The sequence below is a fragment of the Lissotriton helveticus genome, chromosome 9 (assembly GCF_964261635.1).
Source record: "Lissotriton helveticus chromosome 9, aLisHel1.1, whole genome shotgun sequence".
In the NCBI taxonomy this organism is placed as follows: domain Eukaryota; kingdom Metazoa; phylum Chordata; class Amphibia; order Caudata; family Salamandridae; genus Lissotriton; species Lissotriton helveticus.
In genome coordinates, this window is record NC_136070.1 from 794,741,942 (window position 1) to 794,763,430 (window position 21,489).

At 43.2% G+C, this 21,489-nt stretch overlaps 1 protein-coding gene across 2 annotated transcripts in view; it reads left to right on the top strand.

Annotated features, from left to right (window-relative positions):
* The window catches only part of CCDC61 (coiled-coil domain containing 61), a 597,856-nt gene that overhangs the window by 235,045 nt on the left and 341,322 nt on the right, over positions 1–21,489 (top strand). For both annotated transcript variants that reach the window (XM_078660929.1, XM_078660928.1), the window contains exons 5-6: positions 755–907; positions 17,388–17,604. In XM_078660929.1, coding sequence (XP_078517055.1) covers positions 755–907; positions 17,388–17,604 — 370 coding nt within the window. The remainder of the gene's footprint in view (positions 1–754; positions 908–17,387; positions 17,605–21,489) is intronic.

Consider the following 21,489-nt stretch of genomic DNA (forward strand, 5'->3'; position numbering starts at 1 on the left):
TACCTCTGCTTCTTCTGCCCATGACTTTTTGCATTGTTTGCCAGTGGTTAAAAGAATAAAAAAAAAATCTGTATATAGTCCTCAAGGCTCTTCACCAATCTGGACCAATTTATCTGAAAAATAAATGCAAGTTTTATGTTCCCGGTCGCCACCTTTATTCTTAGGATTCTTGGCTTCACTTTAATCTCATAGTTAATTGAGTCAGCTCTGGTGTTAGGGCCTTCTCTATGGCTGCCACCAAATTATAGAATTCTTTGCCTCTAACTTTGCATAGGATGTTGGGTCTGATTAAATTTAGAAAAGCTTTAAAGGCCTGGCTATATGCATATTAACTTGGTTTCGTCTGGATGTCCAGTTTGCTTGTTCTCTGTGCTCGGCAGTAGAACCGCTGTGGTCAGTTCTGTAGCCCCAGGACACTTTCCCAGTATTTGTGCTTAACAAAATTCCTTACAAAATATAACATGAGAAACGCATGTGAATTTACGGCATTACTCGCTACAAACAGATGCTTACAGGATAAGTAACATTTTTCTTTCCTTATTCCCACCCATATCCACTGTATAGCTTTATAAAGATTCAGAGGAATCATACAACTGGATGACAGAGTTATAGATGGTATGTGTGAACCTCTAAAGGAAAATAAACTGCAAAAGCTGTGTTACAGAGAAGTACCCTTTCAATCTTTCCGTTAATGCTACTGAATTCGGTCTGTCTGCTATTACAAATTAATAATAGCTATTCTTTTTTCTTTCAGAATCCATTACCCTCTTCCACTGCCCTACATGGGAAAGCCAGACCCTGTGGCTCTACAAAAAGTTATAAGAAGCCTCAAAGAGGAACTTTCTATTCTGAAGTCAATGAATGGCAAAGACTTCCGGGATATTGAGATCCGCCGCCTGAGAGCTGAGTAAGTTACATCATCCTAGCACAATCTTATATGAATGCCCCAGCGTTTGAGCAGTCCTGAAAAGTGCTTTTCTTTCGGCGTTTGGCTTGTGTGGTGGGTTTGCGTTTCCTGCAGTAGCACTTTCTTGTTGCATTTCAGATAAAACTTTTTAATATGGCCTTTTTTATGTATTAATCTGATTGTCTAGGCTAAGAAAGAACGTATTTGTAAGAAAGTCCAATAATTGTCATTCTGTAACTTCTTCATAATGTAATGAAATAAAAATACAAAAACATATTTCTTAAGACTGATATATGCACACAAAGTTGCTTGCAGTACTTGTTCTTTCTTGAAGTGTCAATTAAAAGATGCTGTAAAATGTAATAAAATATTTTGAACTTTAAAAAAAAAAGAGAGATTTATACAAAAAAAGTTGCTTGCAGTTTGAGTAAAATAACCCATTTATCTTGCTAAAGCTTTAGAACCTGGGAATGTGACCAGCGCTAAAATATTCTCACTAGGCAGACTCCTTGACATTACTAGCACAACAAACATATAACTGATCTTTCAAATAAGAAAAACTGGAGCTGGCCTGAGGAGAGGTGGAGTGGCATTAGCATTTCATATAATATAACCACTGCTGTACGTGGTCTCAAACCTTGTGATGGTATTTCTAAGTATTTATTCTGTGTTCTTTGTCTTTTTTTTTTTTTTCTAAGATTTTTATTACGTTTTCTGAAGATACAGCAACGTACACATTGCGTGTTATTTCCATGTGTCATCTCTGGGGGTGGGGGAGGGCGGCATCGCTTGATGATTGTACGGTATTTCGAATCCAAGTGGTCAATAAGGTGACCTATACAAGAAAGCACATTTCCACAGTATTAGGGAGAACGCACCTCAGGAACACCGGGACCCTCAATGGAATCCTCATCCATTCCTCTGTAGGAGCACCACCTCACCTATATTTTCTCTCATTTTCGTGGGCACCCCGAGCCCAAATAAATTGTTTTTCATTCAACATACACCAGTCCATTTCCTGTTCCATCCTACCACAGTTGGAGCCGCGCTTGCACCCCATAAACGTGCTCTGCTGCTTTTTGCCACTGCAATCCCCAAGAATAGCCATATTCTTTCATGTCTTGGCGGTGGAGATTCCCCCAATACATGCAGGAGACATGGATCACCTGAGTCCAGGATTTCAGCCTCCACGACCTCCCAGGTGAATTTCTGTAGTGCCAACCAGTAGGACGGTATCACAGGGCATGACCACAGGATGTGAAAGAATGTACCCCTCTCCCCGCAAGAGATCTGTAGGGCATCGGCCCATGTCCCAAATGACAGTGTGTTCTATGTCTTAGTCATTCAAAGAGGTGCAAAGTCCTGCCAAATATCACATTCCCTCTGACTGACTTGATAAAGTTCTGTGGGCCATTCTGTTTTGAAAACTTTCAGTTTGAAGCTGTGAATTTTGGGCAGTGTTTGAATACAAGCTTGTGTGTGCATGAAAAGGACTTCTAACATAGGCAGAAATCTCAAAGACCTGCATGGTGAAGTAAAAGAATTCTTAATATTTAAAAAAATATATATAAAAAGCATTTTTCCCAATTAGGGATCCTATCAGGATTCATGAACATAGAATATTTCTTGTTATGGGGCTGAACTACTTATTAGCCTTTCAGCATCACTTAAAATGATTTGGACTACCATGGAACACCGTCAGTTCTCTTGTATTGGATCTTTCATAGATTCACATACTTGAATTATACTTGAACAATCTCACAAATCTGCCACTATAATTCTCATCTTAAAGAAACCTGCTGCAGACCCCACCTCCATGGCCAATTATCGTCCCATATCTCTCCTTCCCTTTTTAGGTAAAATACTGGAGCGACATGTCACCCAAGTGCTCAGTGCCTTTATTGAGGAAACTGGCAGGTTAGCCCCGTGTCAGGCAGACTTTCGCCCCAGGCACTCTACGGAGTCGGTAGTCCTTTCCGTCATGGACAAACTCAGAGAGGGAATGGACACCTATCTGCCCCAGGCCCTGGTCCTTCTTGATTTATCCGCCACCTTTGACACGTTGACCATTCCATCTTGCTCACCCGTGTCAGGGCGGCTGGCATCAGGGTATCGGCCTTAGTTTGGCTCTCTTCCTTCTTGAGGGACCGCACTCAGGCCGTCCATCTGGCCGACTTCTCTGCACCCTCCCGCAAGGTTCAATGCGGCGTACCGCAAGGCTCCTCCCTGTCCCCCCTGTTGTTTAATTTGTACATCTTCCCTCTGGTTTTTGCATTACAGCAAATGGAGGTCACGGTGTACAACTACGCCGATGACCTCCAGCTTATTTTTAATTTGTCCTCTTCCCCAGACTCCACTCATAATTTCCAATCCATCATGATTTTCATCAGGGACTGGATGAATCACAACCACCAGAAGTTAAACCCAGACAAAACCGAATTGGTCCTTACAGGTGGTTGCTCCAGTCCCTGGAACCCCTCATTCTGGCCTTCTTCTTTGGGTTCTCCTCCTGTTCCCTCTTCCTCAGTAAAGACTTTAGGGATAAAACTGAATGATCATCTTACCTTGCACTCCCAGATTAGTTCTGTTGTTTCTTCCTGCTTTATGATTCTTCGCACCATCCGAAAGATTTCACGCTTTTCTCCCTTTCTGCCCTCAAACTCATTCTTTTAGCCATGGTCATCTCCCGTATTGACTACGGCAGCGTTTTATACTTTGGTATCCCTGCTTATGATTTACGGCGACTTCAGCTGGTTCAAAACCAGGCCGCCCAACTTGTATATAACCTCCCTAAATCCCATCACGTCACCCCGTTACTCAAAGCCTTACACTGGCTCCCCATTCGGGAATGTTCCCTCTTTAAGATGGGCCGTATCACCTTTCAGGCCCGGGCAGGGACGGCCCCCGCATTTATCAATTCTGAAATTAAGGCCCATCTCCCTTGTAGAGAGCTGCGCTCTTACTCCCAATCCCTTCTCTCTGTTCCTCGATTTAGGAGGAAGAAACTGGGAGGTATGAAATTCTCCACCCTCGCCCCTGTATTCTGGAACGCTCTTCCTTTTTCCCTAGGTCCTCCTCCCACTATTTAGAGTTCCGAAAAGCCCTCAAAACCTTCCTTTTTTTTTCTCAAGCCTTCCCACATTAGCGGCCTACTTCCTGCCCTGACCACGGGTCTGCATCCCTAGCGCCAAGAAACCGCTTGGTAACCGTGCGCTTTATAAATATTTTAAAATTCAATTCAAATTGAATTAGTCCCTTTTATCAGGCTTGGAACCCTTGTAGTTCATGCTAGAATAGAAGCGCACCTATACACTCAAACATTGAAAATAGCCATAGACTAGATGCAACCACCCAACTTAATTACATGATCCAGTCTTCAACCGAGAAGGCAACAGATCCCAGAGCTCTACTCCTCCCTGAGGCAACCAACTTCCACATTTTCTTTAGTTTTTTTTTAGAGATGCATTGAGTATGCATATGTCTCCGCTTCCTCGTCGAAAGAGATCACATCTCTGATCCAATTGCAAGATTTAGGAATAGGGGCCCTCAGCCATGCCCTGGCCATTTGCTGCTGGCCAAGCACCAGTAGCAATGCCACCAATTTCCTCCAAGGACAATGGATGTCCACACCATACCCCAATAGCAATGGAAGGGGGAAGTGCCGGTTTGTTGAGTTTTAATGACAGGAGCAATCTCAGCCCAGAAGGCATTGCTTTGGGGGGGCATGGTGTATGAATTTGGGGGGGGGGGGGCGGCAATTCAGCAAACCCCCCCCCCCAGCGAAGCCACGGACATCACCCCATCCCAGGAACTCTGCAACAAGCTCGGCTCCTACTTCCATCTGAAAATCAAAGCCCTCTACGACAATTTCAGCGAACAGACAACGGACACCACCACACTCTCCACCGCCAACAACAAGCTGACCGTCACTACCTGGAACCCCGCCACCATCGAACACATCACCGCAACCATGAAAAATACACACTAATGAATCATTCTTTTCCCTTTCTCCCTTATCTTAACAGGCGTTATTATTATTCATACACCAGGCAATTATCATAGGTCCTGATGATGATCCCGCTAGTATAGGGGCATGGGATCGAAACGTCGACTTTTCAAACACAGTGTCGCAATTGTACCATTGTGTTAATATATTGCTTTCACTGACGTTTTGAGCTTGTAGTACTATGTATTAAGATGCAAGCCATGTTCTGCTCCAAAAAGTTATTGCCTGACAATCTAATTTGTTTTCTACCTTTTCCTTCATTTTTTCTTTCCCTCATACTGGGTACAGGACTGTGCCCTCTTTATTTGTTTGTGTTTTAATTTCGCCACAATGTAAAGTACAAAGTTCCCCAGACTGGGTAGAGAGGAGGTAGAGTATGTCGATATGTAGTGTGTATAGAGAGAAAGAAAGAAAAGCCAAAGAGGGGGGAATCCCCTTGTTGGGACTAAAACCCTCACACACCTAGCAAGCTAGATGTCATGCTTCATCATATGGGTTTGCTCCTCGCTGAACTGGCGCTGCAATGTTCAGCGGGCACCCTCAAGGGGGCTCTTTAACGGAGATCTTTAATCCCTGCCATATGGTGCATGCGGGTGTGTGGGGAAGAAAGGGGTGTAGTCGTAGGAGGTGAGGTGAATATAAAAAAGGTGGGTCAGTCCACAATAGAATTTATTGGAGTGGCTGGCGCCCTTGGTAAAAAGGTGGGAGGGGAGATAGTTGCTACTGGTTTATGTTGGGCAAGATATCTACAACCCCCTGGTGTGGTCAACATGTTTCATGCCTACGCGGCATTTCATCAGGACCCAAAGTGGGACGTACTACACAGTGAAAATAATATAAATGTAAAGGTTAAAAATCTGTAGTCATACAACCTTATGCCAAAAGGTCATAAAGGGGCAGGCAAGGAAATCCTGCTCGGTATGAGTGACCCTAAGGGAGATCGTGAGATGCCCCGCAGTCTGCTCCAGTGGGACCTGCACGTAAAGGTCAGGAACCCGGAAAGCGTGCGGTCGGAGCCGCTAACACCTACCCCCACCGTCTGGTCAGGACAGAGCAGCTGGTGTTTTAATTTCGAAAAATGTCCTCAACATTGATCAAATAAATATTCCATGTCAGGCTGGACATTGGAATTGAAGTTATAGCACTCATTGTGGTCTATAATTGAATCTATTTGAATACCTTTGCTAAGCCTAGGACCACTGTTCCTTATAATAATTAGTTACCCGCGGTCCGAAGCGATCTCATCGGGTCCCCTTGTTTTGTTTAATTTTGCCACTTCATCGATGACATCTTGATGACATGGGAAGGCCAAGAAGAAACACTCACCACCTTTCTAACATGGCTTAATAACTGCAACCCCTTTCTGCGCTTCACCTGCATGGCGGACAGAAGGAAACTCGCATTTCTGGACTTAGCAATTGAGGCAAAAGAGGGCCTTTTGAAAACAACCACCTTCTACAAACCAACAGCCAGAAACATGCTTTTAAAATTTGATAGCTTTTACCCACGTTCACTCAGGGAGAACCTACCATACGGACAATTCCTCTGTATCAGAAGGAATTGCTGTAACATTGAGGACTACCAAGAACAATCACAAAACCTAGCAGAGAAACTAGGCAACAGAGGTTCCCCGAAGAAAATAATAAACACATCCAAAAAAAGAGCACTGAACCAAAATAGGGAAGCCTGTTGGAAGAGAACCAACGAACACAACAATCCCGCTCACGTGTGTAACAACTTACAACACCATCTCAAATAAAATGACCAAAATGATTAACAAACATTGGAAAATCCTCAATGCTGGGAAGTTGAAGTGGGAAAAGCTATTATTTTCATTCCAACTAGCAGACAGTTTGATAGACTGTCTGATTTCCACACGCCCAAGAAATGCCAACAAACCAAGGGACACTGTCCTCAATGCATGGGGCCTCTCCAATATTATAGGCCACTGCCCATGTGGAAATTGTAGCATATGCCATCTAACCACAACCACGAAAACCCTGGAATTAGAACAAGGCAAACTTGGTTCTTAAAGAAACACTAATTGCAACTCGACACATGTCTTTTACATGATAGAATGTCCATGTGACCTCCGATACATTGGCATGACAGGTAGGAAAATAAGATCAGAATTGGAGAGAATAGAAGCAATATCCGCTGCAACAGAAAGACCACAAGAATTACTGACTACCTTATCAGAACAGGACATACTTCAAACGATATGCATTGGATCGTCATAGAACAGATTTAAGCATTACCAGGGACAGGGGAGAACATACTCCTTCAAAAGGAAGAACTCTGGCTTTATCGCCTGTCAACCCATAAAACTGGATTGAACGATAACATTCCATGGAATGCACTAAATAATCTATAAAAATCTGAATATTTAGTCTCTTGCATAGTCCTTAGAAGTGGTGCAATACCCCACAACTAAGACGGGACATTACATAAGATAACACCCCAATACTGAAATGCACCTCACATACGTCCAGGACTCACCCTAACAACCTACAACTGAAATCTAATAAAGGGGCAAACAGAACGTACCTACAGCAAACCGATCCCTGTAATTCCGATGCAGATACATGCACCCAAAGCGTACTTACACAGAAGAAACAAACACTCAGCGGCATATGACCACCAGCCTATGCCAATATAATTCCACTCTAAGGTGCACACAGTCGCTCCAGATATCACCTAGTCCGAAAGCACTAAGTGCTCTATATCTGAACCACTCGCCAGGGCCGGTTCTAGGCTCACGGAGGCCCGGAGCAGGGAGTGTAGGTAGGGGGCCCGAGGCCGCCAAATCCCTGCCAGGGGCCGCCACGCAAATATGTATCAAAGGATATATATTGGCGTGGCAGCCCCTGGGGTTTGGCGGCCCTGTGCAGGTGCACAGCTTGCACATGCCTTAGGCCGGCCCTGCACTCGCCTCTATGATCGTTTACAAATATACGCTCTCCCAAATAGTCAATTGGCATACATATGCGGCCTACACAATTATATTATTTTCCTTCTTACTATTTATTTATAATTAGCACACATGAGTATCAATACTGAAGATAGCCCTTTGGGCACGCCCCCGCTACCTGAGGCATAGACTGTCTCGCATTTCCACAGACCACGCCCTAGCATGATGACGCGATCGCATGCACACCGACAATGGATTGCGGGAGACTGCACATTTATTGCGGTGCTCCGAAGTGGCCAAACATCCATGGAATCCCGGACCAAGGCTGCAACAGGTATTAACAGAGGATAATGGACCTTGATGAAGTAAGTGGAGCACCCCGTCTCATAAACCGGATAACGCGAATTGCCAAAGCGGCACCTGGGACTTTACCTAGTAACTTTTTCACTTACTACTGTTCACTTTCTAAATTTCAGCGTGTGACTACAGGCCTTGCCACCTTGCGGGATTCATGTTGTCTATGGCGAGTCCACCATAGTTAGCATTATCTTATAAATTGAAGCCATACACCTTGCCGCAATTAAGCCGCTGCGGGCATTTACACAGTAGCGCATACAAACCCAATTATAAAACGCGATGCACGCATGGGTGTAACATACTGTCACCACCGCATAGATCAACTAAGGATCGAGTCTGACACTGCGTGTGGCATACATGAGTACATGAACCAATCGTGTTAAAGCAACTATATGTTTTATGTTTATATGTTTGTTTCTTGTCTCATTTTCCTTCACAGATTACCATGACATAATCGAAGGATAGATCAGGAGGAAACAACTGGTTCTCCTCCTCTCTCTTTTTCATCCACACCTTAGCGCATGCAACACTTTTTACGTAACCACTCCAGGAAGACTCAAGCCTGACCGTTATAAACCCTTTCAATACACTCTTTTCCCACTGGTCCTGACGAAAGCCAGCATACCTAAGAGACTGGTGAAACATGTAGAGCAACCCTTAGGATATTTGAGTCTAAACGTAAACTTTGCACATATCTGCATCTTCCTATTTTAACCCTGTCATAGACTCCACTATTAAAATTAGTTCATAAAAGGGACCCTATAGATAGCTTTAACATCACATCCACTGCACCACACTGCACAAAAAAAGCGCTCCGCTGTAGTTCAGTCGTCGCAGCACACCCGGGGTGCACTTGGCACCCTGGGTGGGACCCGATGGGTATACAACCTTTACAACGAAACTTTTACAACGAACTACCATTACAACGCAACTTTTACAACGCAAACTATTACAACGCATTGCTCTGGGGGGCGCTCTAGGATAGGGAATAGGTTAATTTACTATCCAATAACCTTCCCTACTATCCACGGGGACTGGAGTTGGAATAGTAAATTAAACTATTCACTATCCAGCACCCCAAAGCGCTATGCGTTGTAATGGTATGCGTTGTAAAAACCGTGTTGTAAAGGTAGGCGTTGTAAAAGTATGCGTTGTAACGTCATACATCCGACCCGATGATGAAGCATGCCACCAACTAGGTTGGTGGGTGAGGGTTGCATGCCACCAACTAGGTTGGTGGGTGAGGGTTTTCTTAAGTAACCTACTGTTTCTCACAAACATAACCTTGAGGCTTCGAACTGTGAGCCAGTTCGTCTTGATTACATTGATGCATACAGGGGGAATGAACTAGCTCCTTTTGAAAGTTTTTCCCCTCTCTCTTATTGATTTATATGTTATATATACTTTCATCAAACTGTCCAGCTCCCATCATGCATGACCTTTGGCAATGTGTGCGAAGGCGGTGGATGGAGGCCCAGGCCTATCCCTAAATGCCTTGCCTTAATCCTCCGGCTTCCTATGCTCATCCACCAATGTTTTTGAAGAGTCCCTGTAGCTAATTACAAGCCTGAGGATTTAGTGCTTTTTAATTGCCTTTATGAAGGTTGTGTTTGATATTAGAACTGTTCAAGTGGTGAAAACATTTGTATAACAAACATTCCTGCGTTGTATTGAAAACTGTTAAACATTTCATAGAAAATATTCAAAGTGCTCACAGTACTGGCTGAAAGTGAATTCGTTATTGTGAGATTCAATTGATGAATCGCATGCTTTATTCTTACTTTCTGCCAGTTATGCCGACTCGCTTCTAGGGCAGCAACAAAGGACCTTCACTTCTGTCTTTCCTGTGCAAGTTTCTCGACAGTGCCAAAGCTGTCGTTGAGGGTCTTCATTACTGTTTCCACACTTTGCCTCTAAGGGTCCTTTGGACTGCCTCTCTTCCATTTACCTTCTGGGGTCCAGTGAATAGCTGTTCTTGTGATGGTGTCTTGTTCTTTTCTGATGGTGTATCCTATCCATTCTCATAATGTGGTGCCTATGTTCTCTTGCTTGCTTCTGGTTAGCAGTTCCCTGTTGGAGATGGTTCATAGCTAGAAAACGCACATGATTCTTCTCAGGTTAATGTTGTGGAAGGCTGATAGTTTGGTGAGCTGCCTTTCGTCATCCGCCAGCATTCTGATCCATACAAGAGTGTGGACAGAACGCAGCTCAGGTTGGTGCTGTACTGAGATGACACCCACACATTACTCAGCCTCCTGAAGTAATTCCTGGCCTTGTACAGTTTGATCTTGATGTCACTCCTGCCCCTCCATCATGTCTGATATTACTGCCTTGGTATGTGAACTCTTTAGTCATGGTTAGGTCCTCTCCATCCGCTTTGTTTGATGAAGGGTTTGGGATGTTGAGTGACATGACTTCTGATTTCTTCATGTTGATCTTCAGGCCCACTTGCTATGCATAGATTTTGATGCCAGAATTATTTTCCTGCATATGCTGGTGTGTGCAAGAGAGTAAGACTAGGTCAGCCACATAGTCAAGTTCCTCCAGTGCAGAGAATAAGGATCATCTAAAGCATCTGCCTTGGTCTTCAGTTGTGCATCACATCACCCAGTCGATGACTTGGCTGAATAGCATCACTAACATCATACATTCCTGTCTCAACCAAGTCTTAAATTCGAAGCTATACTCCCTATCTCCCACCTTACAGGTAAAATTATCATAGCATCTCTTAATGTGGAGAGCTATCTTCTGTGGTATACCCTAGCCTCTCAGAATATTCCAGAGGCTGTCACGGTGGATACTGTCAAAGGTTTTCTCAAAATCAGTGAAATTGATCTATAGTTGTCTTGCCAGTCCGTGCGCTGCTCTATGATGTTGCTTACAGTAAGGATCTGATCAACACACCCTATGACTTGCGGAACTCAGCCAATTATTTTCTTAACTTCTTGTTCACAGCATTAAAAATGCACTGTATCATTTTCGCTGAGAATTTACCCGGGATTAACAGACGTGTGATTCCATGCCAGAGGTTACAATTGGTTAATGCTCCTTTAATTGGAATCTTGATGATAATACCTTGGTTCCAGTCAGCTGGTACTTTCTTTCCTTCCCAAATCGGTGTAAACAGTGGTTTGATGATCTTGGCTAATTTTTCAGGGTCTGCCTTGAACATTTCTGCATTCAGGTTATCTTGACCAGGAGCTTTTCTGTTCTTGAGAGATCGGATGACAGTGACAACTTCTGCTTTCTTTGGTGGAGCTGTGTTCATATTCAAGTCTGTCTCTGCTTCTTGGATGTTTGCTTTGCTTGTCTGGTACTGGTCTGTTAAATAGTTCTTTGAAGTGCTTGGTCTAGCATGTTTTCCGGACTTTCTCTGTTGGTAGTAGTCTACCTTGGTTGCCCATGGTAGGGGTATTTATGTTGCACAAAAGTTACCTCTGGCTATCTTCATGGTCTTGAAGACCTTCACCAGTTCCCCTTGAATTGCTGCCTTCTCTGCTTAGCTGGTGAAGTTATCCATGTACGCAAGCTTGTCTGCTCTTGTCAATTTGTGACTGTTCTGTTTGCTTCTATGTACTATTGCTTGTACTTCACTTGCAGCCTCACAGATTGGGCCTCCATGAGTTTCTATTGTTTGCTCCCCTTCTTTCTTCAATAGCTTGCCTATACATTCTTTCTTCTTCCTGGTCAGCTGGCTTGGACTGATGTTCTGTGTCTTCCAGGAGTTGAAACCTGCCTTTGATTTTTAAGGCGAATGCCCTCTCAGTCTTGGGGGAGTCCTGTAAATTTGACAAATCAAAAGATTTGCGTTTTTGTTTTTCTAAGCCTCAGTTTGAGAAGAGCAGTCACTAGATGGTGATCACTGCTGATGTACACTCCCCTCCTCAGTCTGAAATTTGCAGTGAGCATCTCCAGGTGCCGCTTATTATCTGGTTCAGTCTGGTTTCGGTCTCTGTGATTGGGTGAGCACCAAGTTTGTAAATATCGCAGTCACAATCAGATCATTTGTGTCCTAAAATTCCAACTGTCTTTCCCCACTGTCATTCATTGTCCCACAACCTTCGTTTCCCATGGCTCGTTCATGGTTTGTGTTGTTATTTCCCTCTTCAGCATTCATTGCTTTATTCTTACTCTTTCACATATATTTTTAAAACCCACAATGTCCCTCACATACCTTTAATAGTTGATGCACATGTAGCAGTTTCTGTCCATAGAATGGTCATACAGATTTACTTTAACTGATAGATTGATTGAAAGGTTCTATAGAACCCAGTAGCTCCTTAGGAAACAAGTGTCCTTGCACTGATGAGGAGAAAAAGAGAAAAAGCAAAAAGAGACCAGTAACCCACTCAAACATCTAGAAATAAAAATACTTTGCTGCTGCTTAAAAGAGATAAAATGGTGAAGAATCCCAAGCTCTGGCTATTACCACTGCCATGCAGCACCCCCCTATTCCTTCCCTTCAGAATTTGGGAGTTTTGACCAGAAAGGTATGCTCAGATCTTAAAGCATGAGAGTGCTGAAACCAAGTAAACAGTGTTGAATTATAGGTTTCCTGGTTGAGATTACCAATTGTCTTGTGACAAAGACTTGGCACGCATCTTTGAGCAACTGGTAGCCAGTGGAGTTTAAACCATTCTTTAGAGATAGACGAGTGCTTTTCTTAAGCCCAGGATCTATCTTGCTGCTCAGTTTTGAAGGAGCTGCAGTCTTTGTAGCAGATATTTAGGTAGGCAACCAACAAGAAGTTACAATGTCCCATCCTGGACAAATTTGGGGCTTGAATCTGCTCTTTTAGAGAGGAAGATGGTAGAATTTTTCTGTTGATTCTCAACAGGCAGAAACTTGTGGAACAGAGGACTTTAATGGGGTTTTTCAGACAGATTTCTGTCAATAAGGACTCCCAGATTTCATGCATAAGACGGTGAAGACAAAAAAACAGGAGTCTCTGGCCACCAGTCCTGAGTCCAAGTAGCACAAGATGAAAAAAAACACCACCTTGCTTTTGGCACTGTTTAAGTCCAGCGAGTCGGAATACGTCCAACACAACACTTCGAGAAGGCAGTTGCTAAGATTGCAAGCAGCTGCAGAGGAATTGACATCTAACCTAACCATCAGCCGAGTATCTGCATAAGTTTGAAACAAAATGCCAACTGACTCAATTGGTTTTGCCAAAGGTGCTGTGTAAACATAGACCAGCACAGGACTAATTACTGAGCCCTATATTACCCTGGAATGAATACACTTAAAGGAGCATTTATAGCTGGACAGGTCAACAGTTTGTCTTTACAGGAAGGAGGTAGAAAAGCAACTTCCGGACCAAACTCGTTATCCTGGCTGATATTAGCCGTTGTAGTAGGTTGGCATGTGAGATGATGTCAAAGACCACTGAGAGATCTAGCAAAATCAGGACCAGCACTCCACCTACGCCCATGATACCCCTAATATACTCCATAACAAAAGACTAATTGCACCTTGTGGAGCAGCTGGTGAGTCTCTAACTACCAGATCAACTACAGTTTCTGTCAGCTTGGCAAACAAAGGATGGAGGAAAATGAAACTCAAATTTTCACAACAGCTTCACATGTAAGAGATGAGTTGCACAGGGCAGCCAAAAAGGGTAGTATAGTTGGGCGAGCTTGTTCAATTTTTACACAGAGCAGATATCCAGAGGAGGAGGTGAGGGTACCTAGATAAAGTCATTGGAAACCTAAAATTCCTTGATTGATAAACAGGCAGACCATGCTTTCTCAATTGGGATGTTTTTGAATGTAGAGGTGTTGTTGACCAAGTTAACATTCTTGTCATGAACAAAATCTGACCGCTTCTCACACAGATCCTGAGATTAATGTACTTCATTGCTTTTAGCCAAGCTACAAGCCATGCTCTTATATGTGAGGAATACCTGTCTTGTGTTTGTGTGTGTTTTTTTTTTTTGACCGAATACGCACTTCTGGGCATACCCCTTTTTTACTTTTAATATGTATTACGTTTTGTTTCATATGGAAATTCATCTGCTAAGTTGGTATTTGTCCATTTCCTTTCTAGTACTTTGCAATCCTGTAGAGAGGTATGCTCTACAATGTGCTATTCTTCCAGTGCCTGTTATTCCTAATGCTCTGAATGGGGCTTATTGCCCATGGTATCCAGGCCTTCTGCTTAGTGGTGCACCTCTGTAGCCTCTTCTTTAGAGAGAACATTTTGGCGCAAAACTTAGGGTTGTCTCCAAATCTAAAGGCCCTCAACTTTGATGTCTGGAACTTGAATGGTTTACTCTTATCTCATATCCGCTTCCTCAAGAGGTTTTATATTGAATGTTGGTAGACCCACAAGGGCAATTTATTCAATTAAATGGACTGCATTTTCAGCTTGGTGGTTTACTTTGTCAGCTGTCCCTTTACAAGTCTAAACATTTCAGGTTTTGCATGTTGACTTTTCCTTGGTGGAGAACGACCTTAATATTGGCACAGTCAAATGTATTTAGGACGCTATTTCAGTTTGTTTATTTTCTCTCGAGCAAGGCTCTTTATTTAGGTTATAAATAGTGGACAGATTCCTTAAGGAACAAAATCTGACCAAAACTATTTTGTGTTTCTGAATGGAATCGTATTTCAGTGTTACTTTTATTGATGGCTCCTCCACTTTAGCTGATGCACCTTAAATTCCTCTTTTTAGGTCTCGTCTAGGTAGCGCTGCGCATGCGCTGTCTCTTCGAGACATACTGTATTTAGTCTGTGGGCTAACAGCGTCCTTGACAAAGGCTTGCTTGTATGTGGTTAATCTAGCTTATACGTCCCTCATTTTTGCATTTTGCTTCCGCCCACGGAGATCGGCAGTCTTATGTGTAGCCTTTTAGTTGACTGCATTTAGGTTTCTTTGTGCACACTATTTTTATGTGTTTCAGGTAGGTCTTCTTTTTGTCTCTTAGGATGGTGAAGCTTTTATTCTTTTTATGTTGCTCGAGGTTTTGTGGCACATTAAAGGCTTTGTGAATCTCCTTGTTTCAAATAGATTTTTTTATTTATGTTGGAAAGTGAGTGGGTGTTGACAAAAGTAAACTTTTTTTTCATCGTTGGGGAGCTGGGTGCTTTTCGGAAAGCTCTTTTGTTTGTTTGGAAAGTAGAAGATCAATGCATTTCAAGCAAATGCAGTGCGCTTCTACCTTTTGAGCAAATAAACGGCTAGGTTTAACGTTTGCTATCTTTTAATTAGCCTACAGACCGGTCCACACTGTCAGCTTCTTCTTGCTAGACAGTTTGGACTCCTCCGTCGTCTTTGTCAGCTACGAGATGGACATTGACCAGCTGGAAATAGTCCTCTTCAGGTTCCGTTAGAGGAGTAGAGAGGGGTCAAGGGAGGCACTGCATTACATCCTGGTTTTCAGGGGTGAGGAAAACTCTGACGATCCATTTCAAAATAAGTGTCGGCCCTAGAGAGGATTGCTGATTTCTTTAAAAAAAAAATTGTTTATTAAGTTGTTTCACAAGCAGGTATTTTTTGTCTTTGCTTTAACAATATATATGCTTTAGGGCATTCAGGTTTATCAGTCCCATGCGAGGGCGGGTTATGCAGACCAGTGTTTTTATTTTGATTGTGGGACGTGTTTTTCCCATTTTGTAATAGGTTAAACAGGACTACAAATCCCAGCATGCCACTTAAAAACACTGGACTAGATGTGTGACGCACGCAAGGAATTGGGTAACTTAAGAGCCCTGATTCTTTCAAATCTCACTCCTTCTGGAAAAGCTTGCATCCTCCCTTGTCCTTCCCCCCTCCCAAATCTTTGAATTATCGGCTAAGTGCTCTTTCTGTTCAATGCCTATCAATAAAAGTGTATTTTCTCCAACCCCTTACCCCAGACTTTTTGGAATATTAAATTTTTTCGATTTTATAAAGTGAATATCATGAAAAGTATTTGAAGCTGACAATTTTAGTTCACAGCTGAGATGCCGAGAATGTTCCTAGAAAACGGCGACATTTGTTTTGTGAAAAGCATTGCCATAACCAAATATTCCCCAAACAAAGGCCAGGCTTATTGGCTTTGCCAGTGATTGTTTTTGTTGCTGACACTTCAGCTAGAAGAATAAGTGAGGGTTCGGCGCTTTCTGCATCCAGCCCTTTCGCTATAAATCATGCAGACTACGTGTTACTACTGTAGGTGAAATCTTTTCAGCCAAATCTGGCATCCAAGTTTAATATTTCTCAATCCATTTCATTACTAACTTTCTTTTTTTCTCATGCACCCAAGTAGGAAAAGACTTCCCCGACTTCACTCTAGAAGGTATTGAATCACTATATTCTTAGGTCTAAGTAATTTAGAAAGGGTAATCACCTCATTAAATCTTGTCAAGGCCCAAGAATGGACACTTCAGTTAAGACTCAAACCACTGCATGTTGAATTTTTCTTATGATCGCAAACACAGCTTTGAATCAACTGAGAAGCCTTGTCCGGAAGTGATCAGTGCTGCTCCCCTAGAGAAGTGCCTGCACATCCGGCTCGGTTGAGAAGTGTACCTATGCTATCAGTTTGCAACACTTCTTGGTCCTCTATCCACACTTTCAGGGATGATGACCTCAGTCCACATCCTTCTGCTTTGCCTAGGGAGGATTCAGGTGAGGAATCTGTGGGAGCTAGTATGCTGTAGAAGAACAAGTTATGCACCTTCAGTAAATTTTTTGGAAAGGATTTAAATGCTCCAGACGATTCTTCATGCCTTCTCTGTATTTGGCTATATCTGTTTTTTTGTTTTGCTCAATTTTTATGTACGCTTTGAATTCGAGTTGTATGGCATATGGACAAAAAGTACATCATGTAATGATTCTGCGTAGCTGCGATATGCTGCTGTTAATGGGTCCGCTTCACCTGGTGTTAAGTGACTTATAAAAACATTTCTTTATCCAGTGAGCCTGCTCGGAACGCAGTTCATGTAAGGAATCTGTGGTAGCCATCATATTCCTGAAGGAAAGAGCTTGTTCTTTTGCATACTTGGTATTAGTTGAATTTTCTATAATTCTGATCTTTGAATGAGTAAGAGTACTTCTGCCAATGCTTAGATGAGTTGGTGATTGCAACTGCAGAGCTTCACTTATTTCAGCCATGAATTAATCTGTTCTAAAATTGTTAAATAGTAAAACATGTTCTTAGGTCCTCAAAATAATAAAGGAAATTGAATGTAATAATAAAGTGTGTGCAACTTTCCTTACAGACTTGCAAGAGTTGTTGAAGAAAAACAAGCTGCTGAAGCATTACTATCACATCTACAAGAGGAGGCAAAACTTTTAGGCAAGGGTGGAGCATTGAAGGAAGTCCGCATCCTGAAGAAGATTGTGCAGACTCTGGAGGAAGAACTGGCAAAGGAGAGAACCAAGCATCAAAGATCTTCTAATAAACGGAACCTGGAATACCGGCAGCTTGCAGATGAGGTAATCTCATGACTATATAATTCAGCTCATCATAACAGAATATGTCATAGCACATCACAACCCTGTAAAAACTCATACTCCGTGTCTAGTGGCAGCATACCGTATCAGAGTATAATTGCATATCCATGCAGCATTTACAACTTGCAGCAGATGGCAGTTCACAGAGACTTTGCACCCTTCTCGCAGAACTTATCAAATACCCTTGTGCCACACTAATTCAATAATGCCATTAGGAACAGCTTCACAACCGAATAACAGAATAGCTAATAAAGGGAACAATGACCTAACGTGCCTGGTTACTCTTTGTAATGTCATAAACAAATAAAATAATCAAAATACGTAAATAGACATAAAAATAGGATTCATAGTCATGCCAATAAAAATGTAATGTCCCATTTCTAAGTCAACCATGTAGTCTTTGTGATAGGGTTTCTTGCCAATCTCCTTTTCTAGTTTGCAACAGTGTTGTTTATATCAACATCAGTCATGCCCTGTCTTTCACATACTCTAGTTCTCGGACCACTCTCTACCATATCAGTTTTACTCATGTCCACACCTTGCAGCTGTTCAGGACAACCACACCTGCTTTCACTTACGTCTTATGCACAGGGAGATACTTCCTCTCTCCCTTACGCACACATCCAGTTCTTCGACAATCCCTTACATATATAACAATTTGTTCCAGTGATACCTAGATCTTTATCTCTCCCACTTGTCTTCCGACACAAACCTGATTTCATTTGAGCCGATCACCTGGTCAGGGTGATTGGGATCTAGACTACTATGGGAATGTTTGTTCACCCCACACCAACAAGCATGAGCCATCCTTTGACACCTAAGTGGGGAGTTTTTTGTAAAAGTCCCTTCTCATGGAGTTCTCCTTCTACCTCTATCAGTTTTTGTTTTACATATGCAAATATCCTCATTTCAGATTTACTAAGTGTCTTCCGTTCAAGGCTTAAAAAAGTCTTCTCCTATCAAAGTATAAGGAGAACTAGAGCCTGCTATCATAGTGGTTTCTTTCCTTTCCTCTTCTCAGGATCAACCATGCTTATTTTCCTTGTTTCTCTGCCCACCTTACAAGCCCTCAAGGAATAGCCCTTTCATACTTCACTTGAAACCTAAAACATGCCATCCCGGAGTATTCTTGGCATTTCCCAGGTACATTTTGTCACTCCAGAAACGTACATTTGCAATTTTTATCTGCCCAGTATCTTTTTTACTGGCTGGACTTCTTTACTTTTTCTCACATTAATTTTTGTTAAGTCCCCAGGATTACCCCATTTGTAAGACACAGCCATTTCTCTTCTTGTTTCTATCACTAATGTATTTGACTCTGACAGCGGATAAAGCTTGTTCAGGAGTGTGATCTTCTGTTGACATGTCAATCCTATATCTTTACAGGTCTTGCCTACAGACAGCTGTAGCTGAATAGTAAGCACGATTGTCACCACACCACACAACCAAACAGAACATCTACATATATCCATTTACAGATTGGGGCTTTTGGACAGTCCCTTTCAGCCTTTGGCTCCTGTGGTTCAGCTAGCTTTAGACATCTGCTCACAGGGCTGTCTAACAGTGTTAGTGTCAGCACATACCATTTCGCATGAGTAAATATCCCAAAAACAATGCATCTCCTCAGTCATCCTCACCCTTGCGGTGCTCCTCTTTCCCAGCTGGTCTGCTCCTCTGCACTTCAGAGTGCCTGGCGGGATTCTTTCTGCCCTTTGTGGTGGTGCTTCTCCCCAGCCGGCCGCTCCTCTGCAATGAAGAGGACCTGACTAGGTCCCATCTGTCTGCCGTGCAGTGCTCCTGATCAACTGCTGGGCATCTTGTTAGCTCTTCAGAGCAGTTGGCAGGCTTCATCCTCCTGCCCTGCATGATGCACCTCTTCCCCCACTGGGTGGCTGGTCTGCAGTAAAGCACACCCAAGAGTTCCATCATTCCGCCATGAGGTGCTCCACCAGCTTTCTCCTCCCGATTCCAGGATATCCCTGGGTGTGTGGAGAGCAAAGGTTGCTGGGGATCGCAGGATACAATACTACCTAAACAACCAGCAGAGTGCCAATGTAACTAAAATTGACAAAGGCTTGTAGCCGAAACACGTTTGTCAGAGCATTTGTTTGTGGCTCATTAAATATTTGTGGCAATACTCTCCAGTGAGTGCATAATTCCTTCCTCAAACGCATATATATATATATATATATATTATATCAAAAAGAAAGCCCAGAGCTTTTGAAGTAGCACTCCACAAGGGTTCAGTTTACAAAAGCTTTCATTCAGGGACAACAGCACCATGGATCCGAAGAGTCTCTCTCCCTGACGCGTTTCGGTGCTCCAAGCACCTTAATCATAGGGCGGCCTTCAGTAAAACCTGCCATGGACCTCCCACCTTTAATCCCCACGTGGCACTCGCTTTCCAATAAGCAGTATGCCGGGAGTGGAGGTCCCGATTCTGCCATTCAGGTATGGCCAAGTTGTAACTGAATGTTTTTCACTGCCAATTTGCATAATATCATTTCATTTCACAGCCGTTCAGTGGGCCTCGGGTCAAACATCTCCGTTGTCCAATCTGCTACCCCTCATGCTGCTTTAGGCTGCAGTTTGAGAACCGGCACACGCAGACAAATTGCAGTTATAGTTGCGGTGCATACTTCCTCGGCCAGAAGCGCTGTGTATGTAAATGTCAATAAGAAAGCCCCAAGCTTTTGAAGTAGCACTCCACAAGGGTTCAGTTTACAAAACCTTTTATTCAGGGACAACAGCACCATGGATCCAAAGAGTCTCTCTCCCTGACGTGTTTCGGTGCTCCAAGCACCTTAATCATAGGGCGGCCTTCAGTAAAACCTGCCATGGACCTCCCACCTTTAATCCCCACGTGGCACTCGCTTTCCAGTAAGCAGTATGCCGGGAGTGGAGGTCCCGATTCTGCCATTCAGGTATGGCCAAGGTGTAACTGAATGTTTTTCACTGCCGATTTGCATAAAATGATATTATGCAAATCGGCAGTGAAAAACATTGTTACAACTTGACCATACCAGAATCCCATTGATTCCTAGCCGATCACAAATGGCGTCTTCATCCGTTGTTACAAGGCCTCTCCAAGGTTGGAAAGAAACTTGGTTAGATCTGTTCGCCACAGCTGAGAATGCGCAATGTCCGCACTTCTGCATGCTGGAGTGTCCAAGGCTGCAGTCGCTCAGAAGCATTTCATCTCAAGTGGAGCTTAGGACTCCCATATGCCTCTTCACTGATAACACTCCTGTCTGGAATTCTCAAGAAGATCAACAACAACCAGGCCCAAGTCATCTTAGTGACTCCGGACTGGGCATGGATAGTATGGTTTTCCGAACTCCTGAACATTAGCATCGGTCCTCTAATCAGGGTACCCTTCAGGAGGATTTCTGTCGCAGAAACAGGGTAAGGTTCTGCACCTGAACCTGTCCATTCAACCTGCATATGTGGAGCTTGAGCAGTGACAGTTGAGGGGTTTTATTCTCCCTCCCAAAGTATGAGAGATCATTCTGGCAGCCAGACGTTTTTCTACCAAAACCATCTATGCCTGCTGAAGGCACACCTTTGTGGCTTGGTGTACATCTAATGTGACTGACCCTCTGCCTAGACCCTTGTCTGAAGTCCTTCTGTTTGTTCTCTTGCTGGCCGGGTAAGGCTTTACTTTTAGCACAGTTAAAGGATATCTTTGCAGCGTGTCTGCCTTTCTACGGTTCACCAAAGACTGAGAAATACCTGCCCAGCACTTTCAAACAAGGCCCTGGGAAAGGGTCGATGCTTCCTTCCCGGGACGTCTGGCTTGTGAGGGAGCCTGTTCGAGAGCCTCCGCAGTAGCAGCACCGGCAAAAACTTTCCGACCCCATGATTAAT